At 34.5% G+C, this 27,992-nt stretch overlaps 1 protein-coding gene across 2 annotated transcripts in view; it reads right to left on the bottom strand.

The window, feature by feature from the left end:
* Window positions 1–27,992, bottom strand: part of LOC149547892 (ribonuclease H2 subunit B) — a 288,765-nt gene that overhangs the window by 115,291 nt on the left and 145,482 nt on the right. For both annotated transcript variants that reach the window (XM_089791942.1, XM_089791944.1), the window contains exon 8: window positions 9,525–9,600. In XM_089791942.1, the coding sequence (XP_089648068.1) occupies window positions 9,525–9,600 (76 nt within the window). The remainder of the gene's footprint in view (window positions 1–9,524; window positions 9,601–27,992) is intronic.

Here is a 27,992-nt window from a genome sequence, read left to right as displayed (position 1 = left end):
TTATTCAGAAATCTTCCTTCCCAAAATATTCCCCCCGCTTCTTCAATAATTGATCCCAATATATATTGCGTTCACATCCTTTGGCTTGCGTCGATTTGATTAAGGATTTGGTGTCTCGCCAAATATAAGGAATTGGATACTTTATGTTAAGTAACAATTTTCTTATAAAGAAATTTCTTGTGATTACAATACATGATAATTCACTTCTTTATTATAATTAAAGTAATTCATTTTAACTATAATTCATTATAATATATAGGAACATTTCTCGCATTATACAAAATATGTTTTTAATATTTATTATTATTTATTTAGTTAATCTATTGATTTATTATTCGTTTATTTATTTAATTATAAATACTGTATTATTATTATATTAATAATATAGTTAGTTTTATATTATTAAAATAGCTTGAATTTCGTTTAATTTAATTAAAATTCCATATATTTTTATTTAACTTTATACTTATTTAATAATATTTTATTATTTTATTATTATTGGAAATGGGGACATGACAGTCTGCCCTGCCTCAAATTGCTTGTCCTCAAGCAATGCAAAATTTTCTTCTTGTGATTTGATCGATGTACCTCATTAGAGTCCTGCCACAACAATTTTAATATGGGATTAGATGGTTATAAATATAAATTTAAAGATCACAAAATTTTATAAAATTATTAAGATTGATAATGACCTTATCTTGATGTACGATATCATATCTTGTCGCTTGCTTCATGATGGCTCCCGATGAATAATCTATATGAACCTTGAGAGAGACTTTATCTCTTCCCAAGTCCCTAGAAATATTTCTTTAAGATTATCCTGCTCTATTTAATCCTTTAAGAGAGACTTTATCTCTTCCTAAGGCCTTTTACGGATATCCATTTCGAATTATCCATCTCTATAATCCTTAGGATGGACTTTATCTCAACCTAAAGCCTCTAGGGATATTCCTTTAGGATTACCTCTCTCTATTTAATCCTTGAAAGAGACTTTATCTCATTTTAAGGCCTCTATGAGTATCCCTTTAGGATGTACCCACCTCTGTGGACATCGGAGAGACTTTATCTCATCCTGAGTCACTAAGGATATCCTTTTAGGAGTATCCCTCTCTATTTAATCCATAGGAGAGACTTCATCTCAACCTAAGGCCTCTCAGGGTATCCCCTTTAAGGTTACCCATTTCTATAAATTGGGAGGGACTTTATTCTTCCCAAGTCTTCAGAAATGTATGATCTTTGTAGTTTTATACAAGAAAGATTTGAGTATAAATACAATTGAAGATTTGTATTAATATAATTATTGCAGATTCTCATAATTAATTACTAGGTATAGATACTAATGAAGTTGAATAATCTCTTATCCCACTTTACCTTCCATTCTTCTCTATTGTTGATTACTAATTCCCTTCTCAAATTCATGCATCAAGTGGAATTTCTTCAAAAGACTATTGCTTCTCTCCTTCATTTTGTGCTTGGATACTATTCAGATCTCCCGGATCATGTCTTGCTTTCTTATGTGATTCTTATATTTCTCTCTCGGATGTTGCTTCTATTCTATTAATTTGATTCCTTTTTCTACACTTGTGACCTGATGCCCATGGTTCTCTACACCTAAAGCATAAACCTTTCTTCATTATGTCCTCTTTTTGCTTGAGAGCATCCTTCCCATGGCATTGGTGCCCAACAGTCCACAGTCCTTTGCAAAAATAACATGATTTTTCTTTATGATTGTTTCTTGAGTTATTGTCTCTATGTTCTGTCTTTGCTAAAGAATTCTTAGATCTTTCCTTTGAAGGATTTGATTCTACCATTTTCGTTTTTCTAATGGCTTCTTCCAAGTTTTGTGGTTCATGCGGTTTAACAAAGTGCCTGGTGGAGTCTTTCAATCCTTCTATAAATATATGAGTGAGTCTCTTTTGGGAAAGGTTTGGAACCATAACTGATAACTCCTAGAACTTGCAAGCATAGTCTTCTACTGTTCTAGTTTGTCTGAGGTGTAATCTTTTCTGAACTGTCAAAATGTGGGAGCTTTATAATGTTAATTTTATGTTTGAGTTCTTCATTTACCATCCTTCTAGACGTCCCCCTTCGTTTATCCAAAATTCTCTAAATGATATCACTTCTCTAATGGTAGGCTCTAAAGCGGCATATGCCCTCGCAATATCTTCCATACTAGTCAAGGGTTGTTCGACCCCTTCCTCCTATCTTAGATTTACTCTTCTAGGTATGAATGTAGGTTGTGACAGATTGGAGTTTGAAGTTACATTGTTATTTTCAAAATGGATTGAATTAGTTTCTCTTCCTATGTTAGGTTGACTTCTCAAATTATTGATCAAGTTTCCCATGTTTTGTAATGCTTGCAAGAGGGCTTGATTTGACTTCTCCAATTGATTCAATATAGTTTGGTTGGTTTGGTGGGTTTGCTCCATATATGTTCTCACTTCATTAGCAAAGTCGTTCATTGTAGTTTTATTTGTCCTTCTCTCATAAGTTTCCATAAGCCTTCACTCACAGGATGGCAGGATTAGGCTCTAATACCACTGTAATGTCCCTTATTAAGAAGACTAGTGTTTATAAGGAAATTACTTGGATTTCCTAGAATTGCAATAGTTGATATAATTAATAGTTAGTTTTCTATTTAAATGATAGCCTTGGTTGAACCTAACAATGTATCTCAGTTCTGGATATACTCTCCTTTGTATATGATCAATGTCATAGGTTTGATGTAATATGGCTGAGAATTCTGACTTGAAAATAATAGAAATCGTGTTGATTCTATCTGCTGACTGCAAATTATGATATTTGACTTGTCGAATATATCTACAGTTGCTGCTTCAGTTTTCTTGATGACTATCAATGGTATATATATATATAAGTGATGTGGTTCTCTGCTATCGCTGTTGGGATGGCTAGAACGGAGTTTGACTTAATTTTTTTGTTCTGCAGATGGTGAGGTTCTTAGACCAGCGTTCCTTCCTGTCTGACTGTGCTCTTTCCTTGACCGCAAACTACCACTTCCTTATCTGGGATGACCTGGGAATCTATCTTGTTGTGCAGTTTAACGCTGAGTCGGATATTGCTGGTATAGGAAAAATTAAAAACACAAAACACACAGTCACATTGGCATGGTCTGAGGTCCAATCGATGATGACTCACTGAGTCGCTAGTAATAATTAGTTTATGCTGCTATGATTCTTTGATGAGAATTGTTAGGAAAAATCTGCAGTGACTCGCAATTATCTCCCCAAAGACGTCCTGTTCAAAAATTGTCCTTCCCAAAATATTCCCCCTGCTTCTTCAATAATTGATCCCAATATATATTGCGTTCACATCCTTTGGCTTGTGTCAATTTGATTAAGGATTTGGTGTCTCGCCAAATATAAGGAATTGGATACTTTATGTTAAGTAACAATTTTCTTATCAAGAAATTTCTTGTGATTACAATACAATATAATTCACTTCTTTATTATAATTAAAGTAATTCATTTTAACTATAATTCATTATAATATATATGAACATTTCTCTCATTATACAAAATATGCTTTTAATATTTATTATTATTTATTTAGTTAATCTATTGATTTATTATTCATTTATTTATTTAATTATAAATACTATATTATTATATTATATTAATAATATAGTTAGTTTTATATTATTAACATGGCTTGAATTCCCTTTAATTTAATTAAAATTCCATATATTTTTATTTAACTTTACTCTTTATACTTATTTAATAATATTTTATTATTTTATTATTATTGGAAATGGGGACATGGCAGGGAGCTAGGTGGAGAGTTTGGTTGCTATCATCTTGGGGTGGATATTGGTATATTATTGAGCTCCCATCTTCACTTGACAGTAGAGACTCGCAAGGTCACTCATGGAGTGAGGCATTCATTCTGACTGAGGATATTGGCACGCAGGGCAGCAGCACATGGTAGTTGGTTTCCCTTTATGGTGAGACTTGGGATCTTGGCATTCAGTTATGTGGCACATTGATCCCTATCGTACTGTTTCACCATTTCAGGTTTGGGAAGATGCATGTCGGGGCACATCAGCTGAGGAGTAGAACCTCTTTCTCAAGGCGAGTATGGGATCTTGGCATTTGGTTTCTGCAGGTATGAGCTCAAGCAATCTTTGAAAAGGGAGGCTTTGTAATGTCCCCTTTTTCTGGAATACTATAATTTTGTGTTGCCAACTCACTTTGCCTAGGTTTCGAGGGCGAAAAAGCTCTTTATGGGGTTCAGTTCGAAAGTTGGCCTAGACATTTCTAGTTTCAGACCCATCAGAGCAGTTTTGGCAAGTTGTCCGAATGCTTACTATTTTTAGTAAGTAAACAAAGCTCAGAATTCTTAGCATCTCAATGTCGGTTTGGAAGTGTCTCACCGAGAGCTTTCCAACGAGCTATTGCACGTGCTTATCTGAGTTCATTTGGTCAATTGTTTTGATGCCTGATGATTATATGGTTTACTGACTAAGTGATTTTTTAAGTTCATTTAACTAGTCACTTTATTTTAAAAAGGTACTATGTTCACTTAAGCGACTAAAGGACAAAAAAGGTGCTTTACGTTAACTACTAGTTTATATATGTACTTCTGAATATTGGAGGAATCAAACAAACGTTTCTAAGTTTTCTTGTATGCATATCTACTGGTTACAAATCAATTAAAGTTCTGGAATTTATATCAAATATTGGTTTTCTATTCGGTTTTAAATCTGCACGTTTATATCAAGGTTTTTTAGTAAATATCCGAAAAGGGATATTACATGATGCCAGGACACAAGTCTTATATTTGAGTGTTTTAGATGAACCTGATTGCATTGTCAATTACTGATTCTATGGTCAGTGGACAGATGATGCACACCTAATCCTCCTGATTGAGTTGGTTATAAATGTATTTACACCTAATGTGTCGTGTTGCTTTGAGTTGTTTTCCTGTAACTAACTTTGCCACTTCCAAACAAGTGTTGTTGCAGCTGACTTTGCCACTTCAAATTGGTTAGTCGTCAACATGTGACAAATAAACTTTTTTCGAATGATATTTGGTGATTGTCCAAAATGTCCCTTATGATAGGCACAACTCATATTGGCCACTAGTTGATTGAACACATTTTGATGCAAATGCCACATTTGGAGATTGGCACTACAAAACAAAAAATTTGATGATGAGATTTCAGTTGTCCTAGAGACAATAAGAATTGAGTACTACAAGACTGAGTAACCACCATGGATTAGTCATATCAATTGCAGCTTCTGCAAAGTCAAAGCAGTTGATAGAGATGGATAAGACAGTATCTTCATGATTTGTTTCTTCCAAAGTAGGCTTGATTAATTATCTTGATGATGAAATACCGGACACTTGACTTCAAATGTTAGATTTTGTTAATTTTACATTGATTCTATAAAAAGTTTGTGTTGAGGGAAGATAGTCAATGACAATGCCTAACACATTCTGATTTTGAAGCCATATCACAACTTTCCATACAAGATATGAGTGATACAGTCAACTAGGGAAAACACAAAAAAGTAGAATAAACATCCAAACAAAACCCTGACGCCTTTGCAAAAGACAACTCCCTGCATTGAAGCTCCAATATGATTTTTGAAATGAAATGACCATAATCTAGTTAGGGAGGATCTTTTACCATAGAAACCAGAAAACTCAAGAGGGTTTCATCCTTAGTGTTTTCTGAAGAGAACATAATTTTCTCCAAAATGCAAAAGCAAAATCAAACTCATCAATAATCCAAACTTAGGATACCAGTTCCTATTTGGGTACGAAGAACCGGTTTGCTAGTACGGAAAATTGTTGAAAAGAGGCTTGGTTTGTTAGTACAAAAACATGTAGAAACTATATATTTATACGCACATATATATATATGTGTGTGTGTGTGTGTGTGTGTGTGTGTGTGTGTGTGTGTGTGAAGCCTAAAAGCATGAGTTAAGATTAGAATGTCACATAGTATCATAAAAATATTTAACCAAAAACACCATAACTTGTAATCATAGCATCATGAATCATGATTATACTACCATAGCATCATATACTTCAAGTTTAACATCAAAGATTGAAAACACTAAAATTCAATCATAACATTAAGTTCAAGTATCATTGTTTGAAATTCAACTAATGAACTAAAACTTTATTGATATTCTTCTTCTTCTTCATCTTCTTCAATTCCCTTTTAAAAAAATCTCTTGGCAACATGTTTGAGGTAGTCTTAGGTGGTCTTAGGTGGTAGCAATTCTCAAGTCTCCAAGTCCAAGAGTGAGTTTGAGCAATTTTGGATTGCTGGAAAGTAATGTTTCTCTTAGGTGTGCAAGTGTTCAGCTAAGTCTGTCCAAAATATAGATTGAAACTAACTGGTTTGTGAGGAAATGAGTTAGAATTATTACAAAATCCTTGTTCCAACTTCAATTTGACCTCAAGAGCCAAGAAAGATTGTGGGGAATAACATTGTTGAAGGCATGTTGAATCCTGATACTTGGCTAGGTCTGGAATTTTTTAAAAACCTCCAAAATCTAGAATGTGCATTTTAACTCCTATGAAGCTGAAACTTATCTCAAACATCTTGACAATATTTATACAGATATAACTTAAGTATAAGAATGTTACTTAATACTTAAATGTTATATTTGTATAAATCCTCTTGGCCCTGAACTAAAATTTAAAAAATGACTAAGTTCGATGCCAGTTCGACTGGTTAGTGACTACCCTATCAGGGTACAAATGGACAATGGGTTGGTTTGAACTATGTGGCTACAAATTGAACCATGTCCAAACTAGAAGTTGAACTGGACTAGGTCCAAACCAGTTCAGACTTTCCCTAGTCTAGCAATCTAGGAAAACTGGACATCCTAGATCCAAACAATAAGCCCCTAAACTCATTTTGTCGATTTTCTTTTTTAAGTAAATAAAACATTACATTTTGCTCATTTGCTCCAAAAACTCTCTTTATAAAATAAAATTATTAACCTTTATGAAGCACTTTTTACCTTTTTGAGGAACAATAATGTTTACTCAGAAATGAAGTCCCTTTTCAAAAGCATCTATTAGAAATAGCCTATGTTCCACAACGTTTTGGGGACATGGGTAGGGGAGAGGTGATGGCAAGGGATGTGTTTCTAGGACATTTCCTAGGGCCAAGAATAGGGGACGACAGTAGAAAAAATCTTAATATATACATATATATGACTTTTTCAAAATATATTAAGATATTATAGCTAGAGAGAGGAGAGAGAGAGAGAGAGAGAGAGAGAGAGAGATGTCCCTAAGTAATAAAAACAAGACAATGTGCAAATAAATCATGGATTCACAAGTTACAACAATGGTATAACAGCATAAATGATTATAGCGGCAGCAGAAATCAGTAGCATAACAGCATTATTTCAATAGTCTCAAACATCAAAACAATGCTCTATCAAATATAAATATCCAAATTAAATTTTAGATTTTACTTTAGTAATTATTTTATTTTATGTTTTTAAATATTTAATTTTGACTTATTTAGTATTCATCATAATAAATATTTAGTTTTACATACTAAATAAAAATGTGTCAAAAAAATTATATATTATAATTCTAAATATTATTTAATATCTTTTTTAATTTAATGATTCAACAGTCAGTAACTGAAATTCGAGTTGACATTGTTTAAATTCATAAATATCGACTCAAATTTTATTTACTGAATGTCTAATAATTAAATATTTAAAAGATATTAAACAATATATATAATTATAATATATTTTTATTTAATATATAAATTTTTTAAAATATTTTTATATATTATGTAAAACTAAATATTTATTATGATGTATACTAAATAAATCAAAATTAAATATTAGATAAATAATCTTAATTATTTAATATATTTTAAAACTTATTATTTAATATATAAAATTTGAAATACTTAGCTTTATTTAAATTAAAATTTTGAACATATTTAATCACAAATTTGTTTGCCAATTTTTTTCCAATGCCTAACCTCATTTCAATTTTTTCCTCCACAACCACAAATCTAAACTCATAGGCCCCCACATTGTCGCTTTTGTAAAAAGTATTAAAAAAATGTTTCTTAATGCCAAAAAATCATCTAAATGTGTAGGAGGCATCTATCTGTTTCAGGGATGAATAGGGGACCTTTCAACTTCCCCTAGGCATTTAAGGGACAATTAGCCATCCCTAATTGCCAGGGGACATTTCTTGTTGTTTCCTGTAGGTTTTTGCAATTAGGGACGGGGGACATTTCATTTTTGTCCCCTCATCCCAAAAACATCTTGGGGACATGAGTCCCCTGGGGACAAAAGACGTATCCCAGTGTAACACGGGAAATAACTTTACAACACCTTTAAAATGAGCTATTAGACATAGTTGTCTCTTTTTATTTCCAACACAAGATAAATGAAATACTAATTAACTAACTCGATAATATATCCAAGTTATAGAAAGCACTCAAATGATATAATTTTGCAATTTTGATCATAGCAAAGTGATTTTGAACACTAGGGACATCAAGGCAACCAAGTTAGTTTAAGACCTTGAAACTGGCTAAATGAGTGCCAAAAAGGATATGTTAGGCACACCCAACTAACTAAATAGTGGTTACTTCCAATAGTTGAGGGAGTTATATTAATCCTTTTATTATATGTGCCTTTGGATTGTACATTAATTGCATTATGGAATGTAGGGATAAACTTAGTTGTAGGACGCATGCCTTGCCCTTGCACATCTGATCTGGATGTGTACTGGTTTGAATGCATCATTTGGATGCATGTGAATGCGTCCAGAATGTGCATCCTTGGTTGTGTTTACCGCCTACGGGTAAAGTGAACTAATGCATAATATAGATAGAAGAACTGTAATAGATAAAAATAAGTGCAATGTAATATCAGAGAACTTCCATTTCTTCCACTAATGTCAATCATAGTGACAATGACAAATACTGACAATGATACCAAGATGGTCTCCTTCATCCAAGAGTGTACATATAAACCCCAAGGGGGTGTGACATGAACCGTCACGACCATAACTACCCACCCCTTGGCCATACTAACAACCAATGACATAGCTAACACTTAATAATGTATTAGACGGCAACATATCATTATTCCCAACAACAGGTTGCATATTTCTTTATTTTTTTGTATATAATACACACATGCACGCAAATGCATCCAAACCTCTCAAAAATAAAATCATGCACCAACGTACTGAGTTTTCATACCCACATCCGAACTGGTAACTAATGGAATAAATGAATATGCTACTGGTTTTTATGGTTATTCAACGATTCAACACAACAAAGGTTGTGCTTTTCGTTGCCATACATGGCTGTATTGTACCCAATCATGGCAGTCTTAAAAGGTTGCATCTTAGTGTCATTTTCCTTGTAAAAGGCTCTAGTATACTTGGAATTTTAATTACTACTAAAAATTTGAAGCTTTTCATGAATGGAATCGTGATGATAGCTTTTCAGCTTTTAAATAAAACCAGAATAGAAAATAAAACCATCTTACCCTAAATGATTGCATAAACAGCGCAACCAAGGGTCTTCCTTCAAATATTCAGCTAATAATCCAACAGCATCTAGCACTGATTCATCAAATTGACCATGTTAGGAATCGTTTCAAAATAAATTGCAGTTTATTGATTTTTATGTAATAAGATGCCCAGCAATTGTATATTTCATTCTATTTAATATTTAGTCGCAAAAATATTTACAGGAAAGCATTCCCTTCGAAAATTATATTCAATCAAGATGCAGCACCTAATATAAAATAAACATTAAGAAATTATTCATGTCATATTGGAAAAATGCTTCAGGTAGAGTTATTATCTATCCCAGTATTTGAAATAAATGAAATAGAATTCATATTGGATTTGTATTTCTGAATTTAATTTATAAACATATAAATGAAGTTATTTACAAAAAGATGGATAGAGATCAATTTCATAGGCTATAAAGCATCTCAATCTTGTGCATTGTCTCTGTCTACGAAAAATGCTGAAGAAATTAGCTTGAATAGTTTAAGATACTTTATGAAAATATAAATATTTTCAAAATTATATTAAAAAAATAACATTAGGTATTTATGACTAGACAATTCACATAGAAAAAAAATAGTTTAATGACTAAGTTGCAGGTTCAGATTCTAGTTTCTATGTGGGTTCAACATTGACTCGAAATTTTCTTGGGCTAGGTTCAAGTTTGTTTTGGTTTCGTTCGTACAAGATTTTTTTATTATTTAAATTATATATATGTAAACATATGTTGCAGCAAATAAGTTCATACACCACTATTCTAATATTAAAGCAATTTAGCAACATACACCACCATATATATTAACGATTTAGTTCAAATGGCATGACAAAATGTCAAAATTCACCACTATATCAATGTTTCGGTTCAAAAACAGTAATGTCAACATTACTAATCAGTAATCAATGATGTGGTCAAATATCATAAAAAATCATCAAAGAATTCATCATAATTAGGCAGTTGCAAAAGAGATGCACAATTAGTGCCAATAGCATTAGTAGTCTCAGCCATAAATTGAGGATTAGCTTCAACATCACTATGTATATCATCATCATGTTCACCATGATCAATTGCACGTGCATCAAAGTGGCCTTCCAATTTTGCAGACTTTGGTTCAACATCCCACTGTTTTACCTCCCCTTTTTTGTAGGCATTCTCTTTGTGAGTTGTGAGCCTCAAGTTTGAATGCACAAAGACCAAGTTATCTACCTTCTTGGAGTTTAGTCAGTGGCGTTTTGTTGAGTGGATGAAGTATGTGCTCCAATTCCTCTCAGATGATGATGAGCTAGCAAGCTACCAAGATTTACAAATTTGAAATTATAGAGTGAAGAGTCTTGAATATTTACCAACCAGAAATTAGAAATTTTAATCTTAAGATTAAAGAACTTATAAAATTTTGATGGCAATAGGCTATTAGTGCTAGTACATTTGTCCATGGAAGTACCACCATTTATGAGCATCAACATTGTTCTTGTCTTCGCAGGCATCAAGACCACAATCATCAGTGCTCACAAAACTCATATTCAAACCTCACTACAAGTCGTGGGCTCTCGGGAAATAGTCTTCGAAGGGTTGCCTTGTACCCTTGAGCAACTTCAAGATCTTTGTATGGGGCAACTCTAGTGGTACTCTCATTGCTAACCAATTGGCTATAGAACATGGGGCTCAATGCAAAGGCAAGTAAATTGAAAGGGGTAGTCATTTTGTTCCATCTCTCTACCATGATTACTTGTAGCTACTTGAAGAACTTTTCATTAGGATCTTACTCTTTCTCATTTATGATGGTTCTAATATCCTAAATGATGGAGTCAATGCCATCATATACCTCACCCAAGCAAGGGCTATCCTCATCAATGTATTGGATCATGCTCAATATAGGCTCGATGAACTTCAAAAGGTACTTAGCATGATCCCACCAAGAGTCGTCTAGTATCAATGCCTTAAATGACAGGTGCCTTGATACTGTTAGATTGCCTCCCTACACTCCAACCAGCATTGGTTACCATTCTAGACAATGCCTTTTTAACTTTGACAAGGCGTCTCAAAACAGTAGTATTGGAGGCAAAGCGGGTCTCAACAACGTATTTTAAGATCAGCACAACAATAGATTAACAATTTAAAATCAAGTAATCTATTTAACTTTAAAAACATAAAAAGTTTACTAAACTAATGTGACTAGATTTCTAAATATGTTTAACTTTTAAACAATTGAACTTACCTTCAAGAGCTTCAATTTCAAGAATTGTCTAAATATGGCTTGCGTCATATGGTGGTTCATGACACATTTGGATATCTTGTGCTCTTCATACATTTTTTTTATCCACTCAACCTTAGTGCCACATTTTTGCATCATTAGGTTGAGTGAGTGCACAACACAAAGTGTTCAAAAAATGTGTTTGCACCGCTCCTCAACCAATAAGCCAGTAGCCCTACAATTCTTGGCATTGTCAATTACTACTTGAACATTTTGACGGCCAACTTGCTCAATGGCTTGGATAAGAATTTTTGCAATGAAAGGACCATCCTTTATCTCTCCTTCACATTCCACAACTCACAAGAACATTGCACCTCTTGTAGACACTGCAGTGACATTCATCGAAAGACGGTTCGTCATATCTTTCCATCCATCCGATACTATTGTGACATCTATTTCAATCCATGAATCCTTGATGGGCAGCATGGTGCCTCTACACGAGCCACCTCATCATCCAGTAAAGTGATGTGTATCTTCTCATAAGCTGGGCCCTTGAAGCCCTTTGGAGCTTCATTCACTGCTCTCATCATGTATTACCAATATGGTAAACGAACATAATTAAATCATAATCCATTTGCATAGACACATCTCACTATGGTTTGATCAACAATATCTCTAGCTTCATTTTGAAATGATGCTTCCAATGGTCCCATTGTTCTCTTAGTTACAATCTGTTGTTGAGGAGAACGTAAGAATGGATGACCCTCTGTCAGTGGTTCATTGGTAGTGGAAGTTGAAGACAAAGATAACATTTTTCCTTTCTTTGAAGGCCAACCACTTTGCAACAGATGAGAAGCATGTGCCCTCCCAATAGCTTCATCTACTTGCTTTTGTTCTTGAATGTATTTGTTCACAATGTGGTTTGGAAGGAGTTTTAGGTAGCATTATGTTTACTCTCAGCTTCCCTGTACAGAATTTAATGCCTTTCTGAGGAATAAAGCACAAATGTGCTTTCACTCTATATAGGAGCTACTAGATTCCTCTTTGCAATGGCTACAAATCCACACATAACCTCCTCCACCTGGCATTGGTCAAACCATTTCCATATATTTCCATAATGGGGAGCATCTGTCGATTTTGAAGTGGGGGTTTTTGGCACCAAAACCACTTGCATCCATTATGTGAATCTACAAAGAAGTTAAGAACAAATCAAAGTTAAAACAATATAAATTCATAAGAATCTTGAAATCATCATTGCTTCACACACATTTGCACCTCAAAGTTCACTAACAATAACAAAACATTTACTCTAACAATTGGAAATCTTTCAATTAATTATTAATAAAATCCGGCAAGACTCAGGAGTCACAGGTAACCAAGGCAATACAATATGTTGTTATAGTTTTCACAATTCAGAATACAGGTGGTCTACATGCCAAACTAACCCCAATGGTGTAGATACAACACTAACAGTAATCTTTAAAATAAGCACCAAAAATATTTTTAGAACTTAACAAGATACAAAAGAATTTTAAAAGTACCTTGAGATGTCAACTCATAACAGTTTGAATGTCTTCCAATGCAGTCTGAATGCAACTTGAATGCAGTTCAAGCGTCTAGTGAGGTGGAAGTTCTGAGTTGTTTTTGAGGAATCAATCATGCACAACAGCAATTTAAATCCAACTCCGTCTTGATTTTCCAATTTCCTACGTGAGTTTCCAATTGTCCACATGTGCTGTTGTGCACAAGTTTCCAAATGTTTTCTAATACTCGTGCCTGTGTTGTTGTCATGCATGAGTTCTTGATACTCATGTGTGTGATATTGTCATGCATGATTTCAAGTGTGATTGTTTTATGCGGATGTGCCTTCAACCTTTTACATGTCGCGAATGCCTTACACCTTATGTCGTCGATTAATGTGATTATGTCGTTGATTAATGCAATGATTCTTTTCGCATGGTTGTTTTAGGGTTGACACGTTAATGTCCCCTTTTCGGGACATTAGAAATTTTGAAGTCTTATTATATATAATGATAAAATTGACTAGGAGAGCATAGACTCCAATTATTAAAAGGTCAATTTAATGTTATAAAGAGAGCAAAAGGTCAAGGAGGAATAAGATGAAATGCCAGAGGGAAGTTGAAGAGTCACAAGGGAATAGGACAAAAGCCAGAGGGGAGTCAAAGAGTCTTAATCTGTGTATTAAAATGGGAAAGAGGCTTATTTCTAGGCATGCTTGCTTTTATGATTCAATTTCAATTATCTCTCTTGTGAGAGTTATTCAAAAAGCTTCAGCTTTCAACTAATATGAGGACCTAGCCTTTCGTGCCAGCAGACAGTGGACGCAAACCCATTGTCCAGGGAGACATCAATTCAGGTGTTTCACATGCGCTTACAAGTTCTTATTCTAGTATTGCAATTTGACTGTTAATCTATATTTAAGATTGGATTTGTTAGTGCTGGTTATTGTATTACTGTTGTATAATGCAATAACATTATTTAAAGAGTTTATGAGAGTTTTCTGGTTTTATCATTGTGGGACTGTAATGCATTTCTATATGCTTGAAAATCCTAAATGTTATTTTGAAAAGAACGGATCTATATTTAAGGGAGAATCTACTGGTTCCTTTTGCTGTTCGTAATACATATGTCTATGGTTTAAGTTCTAAATTTCAGTCTGAGGAAACAATTAGATAACTATCAGTTGGGTTATTTCCTATGGTTTACCTTGCTGGTTTATTTATGATACGGTTACATGTTTTTACAATCTAAATACTATTTTGAAAAGAAATCTAGTAAATATCCGGTTCAAGATATTTTATTGGTATCAAAGCTTCAAACCTGCCAACCTGTGAGGTTAAGAAATAAATATACGAGCTTCGAGTTGCCTAAAATTTCATCAAACAGACAAATTTGTAAGAAGCTAGGTTGATTATTAAATACTACCAAAGAATTTAAGATTGTCTTTTAAAGATTACTCTTAGAACTTTAAAGGAGTAAAGGAAGTTGACAGTGCGGGAATAGATATTTTCTACACATAGTTTCACACTTAGAATTTGTAGAGGGCTTTCTTTTTGAAGAACTTGGATCTGTTAGACTCCGAAACTGGTAGCGATGGACTCCACCATTTGTCAAGCTTGACAAGGTTAGAAAACTTGAACCTATCATTCACACAAGTAACAGATTCCGGCTTACAAAGATTAGTTGGGCTCACTGCTCTTAAATCTCTGGATCTGGACATATGACAAGTCACAAACACTCACTACTCTAACTAGTCTGACTGGATTGACACATTTGGATCTTTTTGGTGCTCAAATCATGGATTATGGCACAAGTTGGTTACAATGTTTCAAGAAACTTCAATCTTTGGAGTTGTGTGGTGGAGGGATAACTGATGCAAGAGTTAGATATATGAAAGATCTAACAACATTGACATCTTTAAAACTTATCCCAAAACTCTCACCTCACTGATGCTGCACTAGAATTTATTTCAGGAATGACAGCACTTGTGTCATTGAACATTTCCAATTCACGTGTAACAAATAAGGGACTTCATAATTGACCAATTTATCTTTACATGCTTGCAAGGTTACTTTGCCAAAATTCAAAAGGCTGCAACAAACTTCTCTTCCAAATCTCTATCATCATGAGGATTAAACTTCACAAAGGAAGAAGCACAAAGGCGAAAGAATCTTACTCAGCATCAATGCTGCCTTGTGGACCCTGAGGTAGTGGAAAACTAGCGGCTCAACCATTATTTTAGCAAGCCAAGAAAGGACAAACATGTAGGCTTTGAACGTAACCGAGTTGAGGGTGAGTTAAAAGCTACAAAAGCGTTAGGAGTTGGGAAAAACGTGGAATTGGAAAACTGAATGTAATGGCAAGAAGCAGAGCCTTTGCGTTACGAAAAATTCTCAACCTTCCCGAACAGTTGTCTCTCACACGGAAAGGAGTTTGGCGGAGGAGTTTGTGACGACGTTGTCTCCATTGGGAGTCGATAAGCACACCAACTGTAGCGCCTAAGGAGAATAAAGAAATCGTTACCATGGGGGTCATGAAAAGAATATGCTTGTCGTTATTAATTCGCAGAAACAAACTTCGAGTGTGTATACATGGCGTCAGGCTATCATATTGTGAGAAGCACAGATAAGGGATTAGATGAAGCGTTATGAATATTGTTTTAAGTCAGAACCAACACCTTGGAAACTATAAAGTTTGGGTCGAATAACACGCAAAGACACTTTATCCAGCTGTCAATCCTTTGGTTAAAGAGTCCTTATAATTGGGAAGAAAAAGACAAATAGCACTTGCTGTCAGAAATTACACCGTGTTAATATTTTCAGGTACCTCGGACCTTTTATTTCTATGAGTCAGAATCGTCGCAAGGACTCCGTATTACTCCTCATTGTGGTTACTTAATGAGTGGTGTTTTCATCGTGTTATTAAAAACATTGTGATTCAAGGCAGCAATCCGAAATTTGTTGGAACCAAGGAAGATTGGATTGTTGACGGTCAGCTTCATACTCGACTTGAGTTTAGTCCAAGGCATTAAGCATTCATGCTGGGAACGTCAAAGTCAGAAGACCATGGAGATGATTTTGAGCTTTCCATCACAACAACACCCATTCCCAATTCAAATGATAAGTTGTCTTTCCTTTAGGTTGTGATTATGTCAGGGCTTGAAGTTTAAGTCTGTTGTTGTCAGCACAGATTGATATGAAAATTAGACTTTGACAATAACCACTGCCGAGTAGTAGCAGGAAAGGCAACAGGTGGCATATCTCAGTGTTCAGGTAACAAGGAAGTTGGAAAATAATTGTAACTCTACAAGTTAAGGACCTTATTGCAAAACTTCAAACTTGTAATATCTGATGGTATCAATCACTAAGAACCAGGACAGAAAGTAGCGCCAACAAATGCATAGGAAGAGTATAGTCAGCAAGAATGAGAAAACCGTACAACATGGAAAGCTTCATTGAGATAAAAGATTTATAGCATTTGTCGAGTATCATCAATCCATATGAAGTGTAAGCCTTGAAACAGGCATCTCCATACCAAAGACACTTGTTATTATTGGGGGAATCAAAATATACAAGGTAATTGTGTTAAACATTCACAATTGTGATAGTGAAAGACGGATAACAGAGATGCTCCAGATATTATATCATATGCAGCTAAGACAAAAGGTCGTATCATATGCATCAAAGTGTTCAGCATCCTTAGAAATACACAAGAGCAAACACAGTTAAAAAATTTCTTATCCTAATGAAAACTATGAGCAAAATGTTGGGCATCTGATCAGAATGGATCCTCTTCATCGGATGGGCCAAGAGATAATCTTGCAGCACTTTATCAACCTCCTTTCAGATTAATGTTTCAAGTCACCCTTGAGCAGGCAAAAATTGAAGCTGCTAGACAAGGGAAATAGCCGATAGCAAATGTGCAATCAACAAAAGAGCTCAACTCTTAATTGCTCAATGAATACTCACAAATTATAGAAAGATCAAATTGTGGTCATTCGCAGCGCTATTGTATGTGACAAGAGAAGATTCCCCAAGAGGCTATTCAGGCATTAGAGATGTATTATGACAGCAACATTGACTGAAGATCCATGCACATCGGTCTTCTATTTTATTGAAAGAACTTCCATCTTGTCTGTTTGGGAAAGTATAGGGTTTGGACAAAATCTTAAAAGATACTATGAAACTACAAGAACAGTTAGCCCAAAATTTTGAAGCCAATATGAGAGCAGAAATACTCGACATTTATGGAGAGTATAAAGAAATTCCTAACCGAATTTAGAATGAGTCATCATTCAATGATTACTCGGATTGTCATTTAGAGCACCAAAATAAGACTGACACGGCAAAAAGGAAGTATTTTGAATTAGCTCAAGATCTCTTTGCAAAAAACCAATGCAAAACTATGCATGATGAATGTCCAGCAGATCAAGATCATCGAATAGAGGTTTTTGAAGAAGAAGAGCAGTCAACTAACATTGATTTACAGCCTTCTAATGTCCATACAGAAGATGTTACACAAGGTGCGAGTTTCTATGTTGGTGAACTGGAAGTAAGTGTTGACAAGCAGGGTGATGAGATTGGTTGCACACGAGGTAATACTAAATTGGAATTTGTGTATGATGAACCTTATACTTCTGATACCCATGGCATGAACTTAGAAGAGAAATCTAAGATAACACTACATGACGATGAACCACTTCAGCAGAACAATAATGAAATGTATACCTTAGAGAATAAGTTGAAGGTTAGTAATGACATGGTTGTGGCATCTTTGGTACGTTATGACAGCACTCACAAGATGGTTGAGGATCTCTACATGGAGGTTCCAAAGGGAGTGAAAGAAGAATGGCTTGTTTCTGATTTGCAAGTGATCAAAGCAGCTCTTGAAACTATGAAATCAGAATATTTGTATTTGCTTTCCGACAGGGATAACATTCTTAAGGTTGCTGAAACACATGTTGATCAACTAAATAAAGAAAGGAATGAGATTAAGGAGCTCAATAGAGAGCTTAAGGAAACCCAGGAGGCATTAAATGATGCTCAGATTTCCCTTCAGGAAGCAGAAAATCAGATTAGGATCACGAATCACTCTCAGGAACAGCAGGATAAAGAGAGGCAGGAATTTTTCCTAGAGGTAATTGATGAATTTAATAGCATTCAGCTGACGTATGCTTTGGATAGTTGCCCCAAGTGATCAAGTTCCAAAACTTCAAAACACATTCAGCTTATAGATAACCCTCTATTTGAGGTAGATGCTATTTGGGTTTTCGATAACCCACTTTTCAAGGTAGAGGAGAGAGTTCCGCTTGGTTTCCAGGAAGAGGATGATCTTGACTTAAGAGATTCGGATCAAGCTATAGTTCTTGATAGCGAAACCTGGTCACAGGATGGGAGTGGTGATTTAACTGCAGTTGTGCATCATTGGATCAGTACACATAGGGTTCCTAATTTCACATCATACAGGAGTTGGTTGTATTATATACCTCAGCTTTTTAATAGTTTTTGGTGTAGTATTGATGGGAGTTATGTTTCAATCTCAAGGACTGGGTTTTCAGCTTCATTCTTTTTCATAATACCTATGTACCTAGAGGTTCTCCAGTTTGATGATGACAGTAGGGTATTTGATGCATCCAGGGTGTTACTCTCAGTTTTTGAGCTGCTTGTTTAGTACGTCATCTATTTAGGTTGGATTGTCACCATCTACTGGGTTATGCATAGTTCATTGATACATTTCTACCTTATCATATCGCCTAGCTATGACAACAGGGTTTGGGATCCAGGTGTTGACAATATGTATCTATGGCTTATTGAGGATTTTGCTACAGTGTTGCGCAGTTTGAGACTAGATGCAGGATAATCAAAGTTGTATAGTTTACAAGTGCAGCATTATTTCATAAAGTTAAATGGGATCCAGGGATCTGATTGCTGGAAGGATTATAGAGTGACACATTGCTTCCAAGGATGGTCGGATTTGTTTTCAAATCAGGCTACAGGGCTACATACAGATTCATATGGGATCCTGGTACTGGTTGCTTGAGGACAAGCAGATTTTAGGAGGGGAGATTTGTAATGTCCCCTTTTTGGGACATTAGAAATATTGAAGTCTTATTATATATAATGTTAAAATTGACTAGGAGAGTGTAGACTCAAATTATTAAAAGGTCAATTTAATGTTATAAAGAGGGCAAAAGATCAAGGAGGAATAAGATGAAATGTCAGAGGGAAGTTGAAGAGTCACAAAGGAATAGGATGAAAGTGTTAAGCATATATCCTGGTAATCTCCAGGTTTGGAAGTGCAGGTCGCACTTAATCTTCTTACTCTAAATGTTTGCAAATGGCTTTATATACTCTCTCTAATTTCCTATTGTGAGGCGGCAACTTTATAGATTAATTTGGTATTAACACTAACCTAACACAATGTGTTACTTAGTGACTGATTATGACTAGTCTTGAAATCGCCGATTCATGAGAAGGTTTAATAAAGCTGACCAAGGAAAGGGATATGCCCTTTGAGGGTGACGTCTTTTGGTCTAGATATTTAGAGGGATGGTGATGCAATTTTGAAGGACACAAACATAATTCAGTCTACTCCTTCAAGCATCTATATCCAATGATAACAAGTCAAAGAGACTTCAATTCAGAATTGATTATCCCCAGTTATATCAGAGTTAAAGAAGTACAATATTAACCACCTAAGGATAGTTGATATAGTCTGATCAAAGCATAGAATTTTCAAAAACTTTACACGATATCAGAGCTCTGGTAGTCGAACCTAGGCTCTGCAAAATTCGGTAATCAGACTTTGTATATATCTAGCAACAATCTCCTATCTTCAATGGCATACACAATCAAACCCAAGGATAGGTTTGATGGGAAGGAACATTTTGATGCCTAAAAATTCATAATCAGGATGATTCTTGAAGCGAATGATGTAAAACAATTTATTGAGAGAGCATCCAAGCAACCTTCAGTTGAACCTCACAAATCTATCTGAAGCAAAGGAAGTAGAAAAGCAATTCAAATTGTATTAGATGGAGTAAAAAATGATATCGTACCCATGCTTACAAAACATCAAAGTGCATTTGATATGATGAAAGCATTACGAAATGCATATGAGATCAACAATGCAACAAGGGTTCTTACACTAAAAAGACAACTAAATCACATTCAAATAAAGAAAGGAGAATCCACAAACTCTTACTTCCTAAGGGTGGCCGGCATTAGAGATTAACTGTCAAGTATAAGAACCATTATGAGTGACACAGATTTAACACTAATGGCTATTGATGGATTACCTGATTCATGGGAGACTTTTGCACAAGGAATAAGTGCAAAAGATAATCTTCCCGACTTCAACATACTGAAGAATGATTGCCTTCAAGAAGAATCCAAAAAACTAAAGAAAGGAGGGAAACCGAAAATAGAAGATGAAGAACTTCACGTTCTTAATACAAATTCTTATAAGAGCAAGAAGAAGCATTTCAAGAAGAAAAAGAAAAATCAAAAGAATGGCAAACCCAAGAAAGAGTTATCAAAAATAAAATGTGAAAAATGTGAAAAATTTGGACACTATAAATCTAATTGTTCTGAGAATTCTAAACAACAAGCAAATTGTACTAATGTTACTAGAAAAGAAGATACCTATGATCTTGAGAATCATGTATTGTACTCACACTATCAAATGAAATTTCAAGTAAATCATGGGTAATTGATAGTGGATCTTCTAGACACATAATGGGATACAAAGAAGCACTAGACTCCTTTTCAGAAAAGATTAATGGCGAAGTCACCATTGGTGATAATTCAACACATTTTGTCGAAGGAATTGGAAATTGCACTTTGAAGCTAAAATCTGGGAATTTTCTTCTTCTCAAAGGTGTACTCTACGTACCAAAGATTAAAAGAAATATAATCTCAATTACAGCGCTTGAAGATGATGGGCATAATGTTGCATTCATGGATGGCAAAGTATTAACTTGGGCAAATAATTCCTCAATCAAGAAAGCGAAGTTGATAGGCCAGAGAAAAGAATATTTGTATGAACTGAATACAGAATCAAGCTGACCTATTCAAGCCTTAATTCATGAAGCAGCAGACATAAATGAGATATGGCACAGAAGATTAGGGCACCTAAATTTCAAAACCCTATCAACTATGGAGAAGATGGTTACTGGGTTCCCTAAACTAAATAAAGACCACTCAAGTATTTGCAAAGGGTGTGCTCTGGGTAAGAACACCAGAAGTCCATTTCATGATAGTACTAGGAAAACAAATAATGTATTAGAATTCATTCAGATTTACATGGACCTATGTCTGTTCCTTCTCTTGGAGGATTTTGGTATTACATTTTGTTCATAGATGACTTCTTCGGGAAAACATGGATTTACTTATTAAAATGCAAATAATTAGAAAAAATCCTAAAGAGATTCAATGAATTCAAGACATTAACTGAAAAATTTTCAAAGCATAAGATTATAACCCTTAGAACTCATAACGGAGGGGAATATACCTCAGACTTATTTAAAAGTTTTTGTAAAGAATCAGAGATTAAGAGGGAGTACATTGTTCCTTATAATCCAGAACAAAATGGGGTAGCAGAAAGCATAGAACAATTATAGAAGCTGCTAGCGCTATGATTTTTTATCAAAATCTAGAATATTATCTTTGGGCAAAAGCCTCTTGTACTATTGTATTTATTCAAAATAGAAGCCCTCACTCATACCTTAGAGATAAAACTCCTGAAGAAGTATTTACTAAGGTCAAACCAAATATAAGTCATCTTAGGATTTTTGGATGCCTTGTATCTATCCATGTTCCAAAAGAAAAGAGAACCAAGTTGGAACCCTCAAGGAGGAAAGGTATTTTTGTAGGGTATAGCGAAACATCTAAGACATACAGGATTTTCATAACTGGACAGAAAAGTATTGAACTTGGTAGGGATGTAATTTTTGAAGATCTTGCATTCAAAAGAGCGATAAGTTCTAAAGAGCCTTCCCCTTTATCTAGTTCTAAAAGAAATAATGAATCTAGGTCCCAATGGGAGAACTTAGAAGAAATTGAAGATGAAATTCAAAACCTAAATCTTGAATAAAATCAAAATTCAAAGAAAAGACCACTTTGGGCTATTAAAACAGTTGAGGCAGCTCAAGAGTTTGTTGTACCTTCCAGAACAGTCAGAGAAAGTAAAAGACCTAAAAGATTCTCTAATTATACAACGAACATGAGTGATTTATCCAAATCAGAACCAACAAATCCTTCCGATACTATTAAACATACAGCTTGGAAAGAAGCTATGACAGAAGAATACCAATCTATTATGAAAAATGATGTTTGGAAAATTGTTCCAAGACCTAAAGGAAAAATCTGTTGTTTCTTCCAAGTGGATATTTAAAATAAAGCATGCAGCTGACGGTAGTATTGAGAAGTATAAAGCCAAATTTGTAGAACGAGATTTTCTCAAAAAGAAGGGATTGATTATGAAGAAACCTTTGCTCCTATTGCCAGATATACCTCCATAAGAGCAATCTTAGCAATTGTCACATCAAAGGGACGGAAGGTACACCAAATAGATGTAAAAACAACATTCCTAAATGGGAAGATTACAAAAGAAGTATATCTAGAGCAGCCCGAAGGATTTGAAACTCATGATCCTAACCTTTTTGTTTGCAGGCTCAAGAAAGCTCCCTATGGGCTTTAACAGGCTCCAAGGGCTTGGTATGAAAGAATTGATAAATATCTCACTGGCATAGGATTCTCCAAAGATGAAGCCGATCCAAACTTATATTATAAAAGAGATAAAGATGATATGGAAATTCTAATATTGTATGTTGATGATTTATTCATCACAAGTGATGATCATCTTATAGATCAGTGCAAGAAAGATCTAACTAGAGAATTCGAGAATAAAGAGTTGGGGCTTCTACATTACTTCCTAGGATTGGAAGTACGACAGAATTCTGACAATATCATACTTAATCAAGGGAAGTACACATCAAATATTTTGAAGAGATTTGGAATGTGGAATTGCAAGTCTATGTCTTCTCCAATAGAGACTAATTTACATAAACTTAAAGAAGCAGCAACAGAATCACCTTCCATAGATTCCTCTCTCTATAGACAGATGATTGGGTCCCTTATGTATTTAGTAAATACAAGACCGGATATTTGCTATGTTGTTAATGCCTTAAGCCAGTTTATGTGTAAGCCAAAGGAGATTCACCTAGTCGCAATTAAGCACATTATGAGATACTTACAAGGCACTCTTAATTTTGAACTCAAATATGAGAAGATTGATTTAGATTTGCATGGATTCACTGACTCAGATTGGGGTGGAAGTGTTAAAGACAGAAAAAGCACTTCAGTATGTTGTTTCAGTTTAAAATCAGCTATGATATCTTGGATATGCAAAAAGCAGTCTTTAGTAGCTTAGAGCTCTACAGAAGCCGAATACATTGTAGTAGCGATGGCCTCTCAAGAAGCAGTCTAGTTAAGGAAGTTACCTATAGTATTATTTGGGCAAGCCATGAATCCTACGATTATTCATTGTGATAATCAGAGTTCCATCAAGCTTTCAGTAAATCCAGTTTTCCATGACAGGTCTAAGCATATTGAAATTCCTTACCATTATGTAAGAGATATGGTAGACAAGAATTCTATAAAATTAAAATACATTTGCACAGCAAATCAAACAGCAGACCTTCTCACCAAGCCTCTATCTAGAGTAAAGATAGACCACTTCAGGAGAAGACTTGGTATGGTTGAAATGTAATTCATTTGTATTTTTCAATTATTAATAAAATAATTTTTGTCAGGCTATTGACTGTTATGGGCTCCACCATATGTATTCATTATTTAAGAGGTGACAATCTCTGAGATAATGAACACTTGTATAAGACATTATGAAAGGTGATGATCTCTTAGATAATGTGCTAAACAGTAGAGTTCTATTGTAAGATCTAGATGAGTTCAAGATCATATTGTGATGTTAACATTGCTATGTTTATGAGTCACAATTTGGATAAAAGAAGAATTTTAGTATTCTCCAGGTTTATCATGTATTCTGGTAGATCTTAAACTCGGGATCTTGTTGTGATATAGGAATACCAGTTTCTATGAGCCACAACTTGGATAAATGAAGAAATTAAATTACTCTTCAAATTTATCCTGTATCTTATCACTAGAAGCAGTGATTTGTCATATCACAAGTTTAGTAATATGACATTGTATTATGTGTTCTATGATACCACATGCTAAGAAGATTCAGACAAAAGAGTATTAATTCTTGCTTATTCATCTGTATTGATGTTGCTAGATATAATATATCTCTGTATGATTATCAAGTTAAGAGGGAGTGTTCAGCATATAACCTAATAATCTCCGGGTCTAGAAGTGCAGGTCGCACTTAATCTTCTTACTCTAAATGTTTGCGAATGGATTTATATACTCTCTGATTTCCTATTGTGAGGCGGCAATTTTCCAGATTAATTTGGTACTAACACTAACCTAACACAATGTGTTAGTGACTGATTATGATTAGTCTTGAAATGGCCAATTCATGAGAAGGTTTAATAAACCTGACCAACGAAAGGGACATGCCCTTTGAGGGTGACATCTTTTGGTCTAGATATTTAGAGGGATGGTGATGCAGTTTTGAAGGACACACAAACACAATTCAGTCTGCTCCTTCAACCATCTATATCCAACGATAACAAGTCAAAGAGACTTCCATTTAATATCATATCAGAATTGATTATTCCCAGTTATATCAGAGTTAAACAAGTACAATATTAACCGACTAAGGATAGTTGATAAAGTCTGACCAAAGCATAGAATTTTCAAAAACATTACAGAAAACCAAAGGGGAGTCGAAGAGTCTTAATTTGTGTATTAAAAAGTGAAAGAGGCTCATTCTTGGGCATGCTTGTTTTTATAATTCAGTTTCAGTTTTCTCTCTTGTGACAGTTATTTAGAAAGCTTCAGCTTTCAACTAGTATGAGGACGTAGCCCCTCGTGCTGGCAGACAATGGACGCAAACCCATTGTCCAAGGAGACATCAGTTCAACTGTTTCACATGCACTTACAAGTTCTTATTCTAGTAGTCTAATTTGACAGTTAATCTATATTTAAAATTAGATTTGTTAGTGCTGGTTATTGTATTGCTATTGTATAATGCAATAATGTTATTTAAAGAATTTATGAGAGTTCTATGGTTTTATCATTGTGGGACTGTAATGCATTTCTATATGCTTGAAAATCCTGAATGTTATTCTGAAAAAAACGGGTTTATATTTATGGGAGAATCTACTGGTTTTTATTGCTGTTCGTAATACATATGCCTATGGTTTAAGTTCTAAATTTCAGGTTGAGGAAACAACCAAATAACTATCAGTTGGGTTATTTCCTATGGTTACCTTGCTGGTTTATTTATGATACGGTTTCATGTTTTTACGATCTAAATGCTATTTTGAGAAGAAATCTATTAAATATCCTGTTCGGGATATTTCAACACAGCAACCAAAAATATTAAAAAACATTAAAGTCAAAGTCAAATTCATTACAAATTCGCCCACATCAACTCAAAGTCTTTCCGAGCTCGGTAAAAAGTAACAAATTACTTTTAAAATTATAGCAAATTCGACCAAGGTTCCGATGAGCGAATTTTCTGCTAATTACTCAGTCTGGCAACAACTTTGCATTGATTTCACACTGAACCAGACTTTACACCAAATCGAATTTTGAATTTGCGTGACTAAGCGAATATGGTAGCTTAGTTATTGATATGGTCATTCTCAAAAATCAAAGAAACCCAAGAATATCCTCCAAATAAATCAGCCTGAAAGCATGCAACCAAAAATTTTATAAAGCGGCTCAACTTTTGAAGAGAATACAAAAATTTTGTGACTACCGAGAACGATGTCTTATATGCAGTTTATCATATATATTGGTATAAATGGAATTAAGGGGACCATACCAACAAGGAAAGCCAAAAAGGATCATCTAAGGGCCATGCTCACCCATTAATATAGATCCTCAAAGCCGGCCTATACAGCCAGGAGTAGAATGAATTAATGGCATGATATCATTTTCAAATCTTAAGCCCGATTCTTCTTTGTAAGATGAGGTGTCAAGTATGCTAAGACTAGGAATTCTACCACAGCTTAACAGCCTCTGCAAAACAGGCTGCTACCCAGAGGTATACTCTTATTCCGGATACCTGAAAAGAGATACAGCCAATTGAAAAGGAGAATAAACCAGCTGAGAATGGAAGAATGTAGAATATCCTGTACAACCCACCCCACTGTCAATTTCCAAGCTTGTTTCATTTTAAAAAAACATTTTTCATCACACAACGAATGGACTGAAGGCTAAAAGTCATTACAGTCATCCGAATTACAGAAAAAAATCTGTTTTAGTGTGCATAACAGTTTTTTGCATAAAATAGAAAGGGCAACTGAGAAGAATAAATCCATTGCAACCAATCAAGCAATTCCAGTTGCTCTTCGTCTTTAAATTATTTATAAGAAAACCTCCAAGTTTAAACTGGAAAAATATCCAGCTGAGACAACACTGAAATTTTGAACAGGGTGAACTTGCAATAAAAATGGAATTTCTACCATTAACATATATAACTACTAATTGCTAAAAAAGAACACACTTGCAGGAAAAATGTAGAAATTCAAAAGAGTTACTTGTTCCCTATGCCTACATGCAACTATGTTTCAAATCTCTATACTTGTCTAGGAGTAGATTCTTACATTTAAGTAAACAAAAAGGAAGCTTTCTGCTAATTCTGCCCTTAAGCTAGCACGAACTTATTCATACTGGACCATTGCTTTAATTTTTGAATATACATTTTTTATGCAGATTAGTGAAGAAGGATTTCATTACTAGCTAATCATCATTTTTTTGAAGCATTTTGTTAAGCATCTATAATAAATATGGTGAAAGGTAATCTTTCACAACATTGAACCCATTCTGTCTTTTCATTTCCGTGAAATTTATACATGCAAAGTTTTCCAAAGCCAAGTATGGTTGAATTTACATGGGCATTCCTTAAAGTTGAAGTATAAAATGAGATCTTGATAGGGATAGAATGTATGGTTTTGGGTGAATTCCCTCTATACAAGAAATAGAAATGTTAATGAGCAGGTAGCCACTATATATGGAATGAATCCAGTGGCAACTATTCAAAATACAATCTGAACAGCTAAAATTGTCAATTGTAAAATATGTAGCCAACTTCAAATCAGGGGTTAATCCAGCACCAAATATTGTTTGTCAAGCTTTTAATTTGGTTTTTTTGTATATGTGGGATATGCATATGAGAATATTGTAGTTTGCTCAACACTATATAATAAGTTCACTGTCCCAAATACAAAGTTGTAAGCAATCCTGCATTAAAGTATGCATTGATAAAGAACTGGTCATCCCTTTGCCTGACAAGAATCAATGTACAGCACCAGTAACCCAGACTCATATATTCAAGCCACCCAACGTCAAATTTTTTGCGATAACTTGATAACTGTTGGGTCCTTTTATTGACAAGAAATGTTAGCATCTCAATCTCAGTCTTATATACTTAGTTACATTACCTTTTGGCATTGATGTATACAGCATAACTACTCTTTGTTGATGTCTTCTATTTTCATAATAAACTATAGGCATATGTACTTGATAAAATTGGTTAGAAGTTAGAACAACTTGATTTTTTATTTTTTATTTTGGGCGG

Source organism: Cupressus sempervirens, chromosome 7, assembly GCF_028749045.1.
Source record: "Cupressus sempervirens isolate cs-2001-9-10 chromosome 7, ASM2874904v1, whole genome shotgun sequence".
Lineage (NCBI taxonomy): Eukaryota > Viridiplantae > Streptophyta > Pinopsida > Cupressales > Cupressaceae > Cupressus > Cupressus sempervirens.
This window is presented reverse-complemented; position numbering and strand designations above follow the sequence as displayed.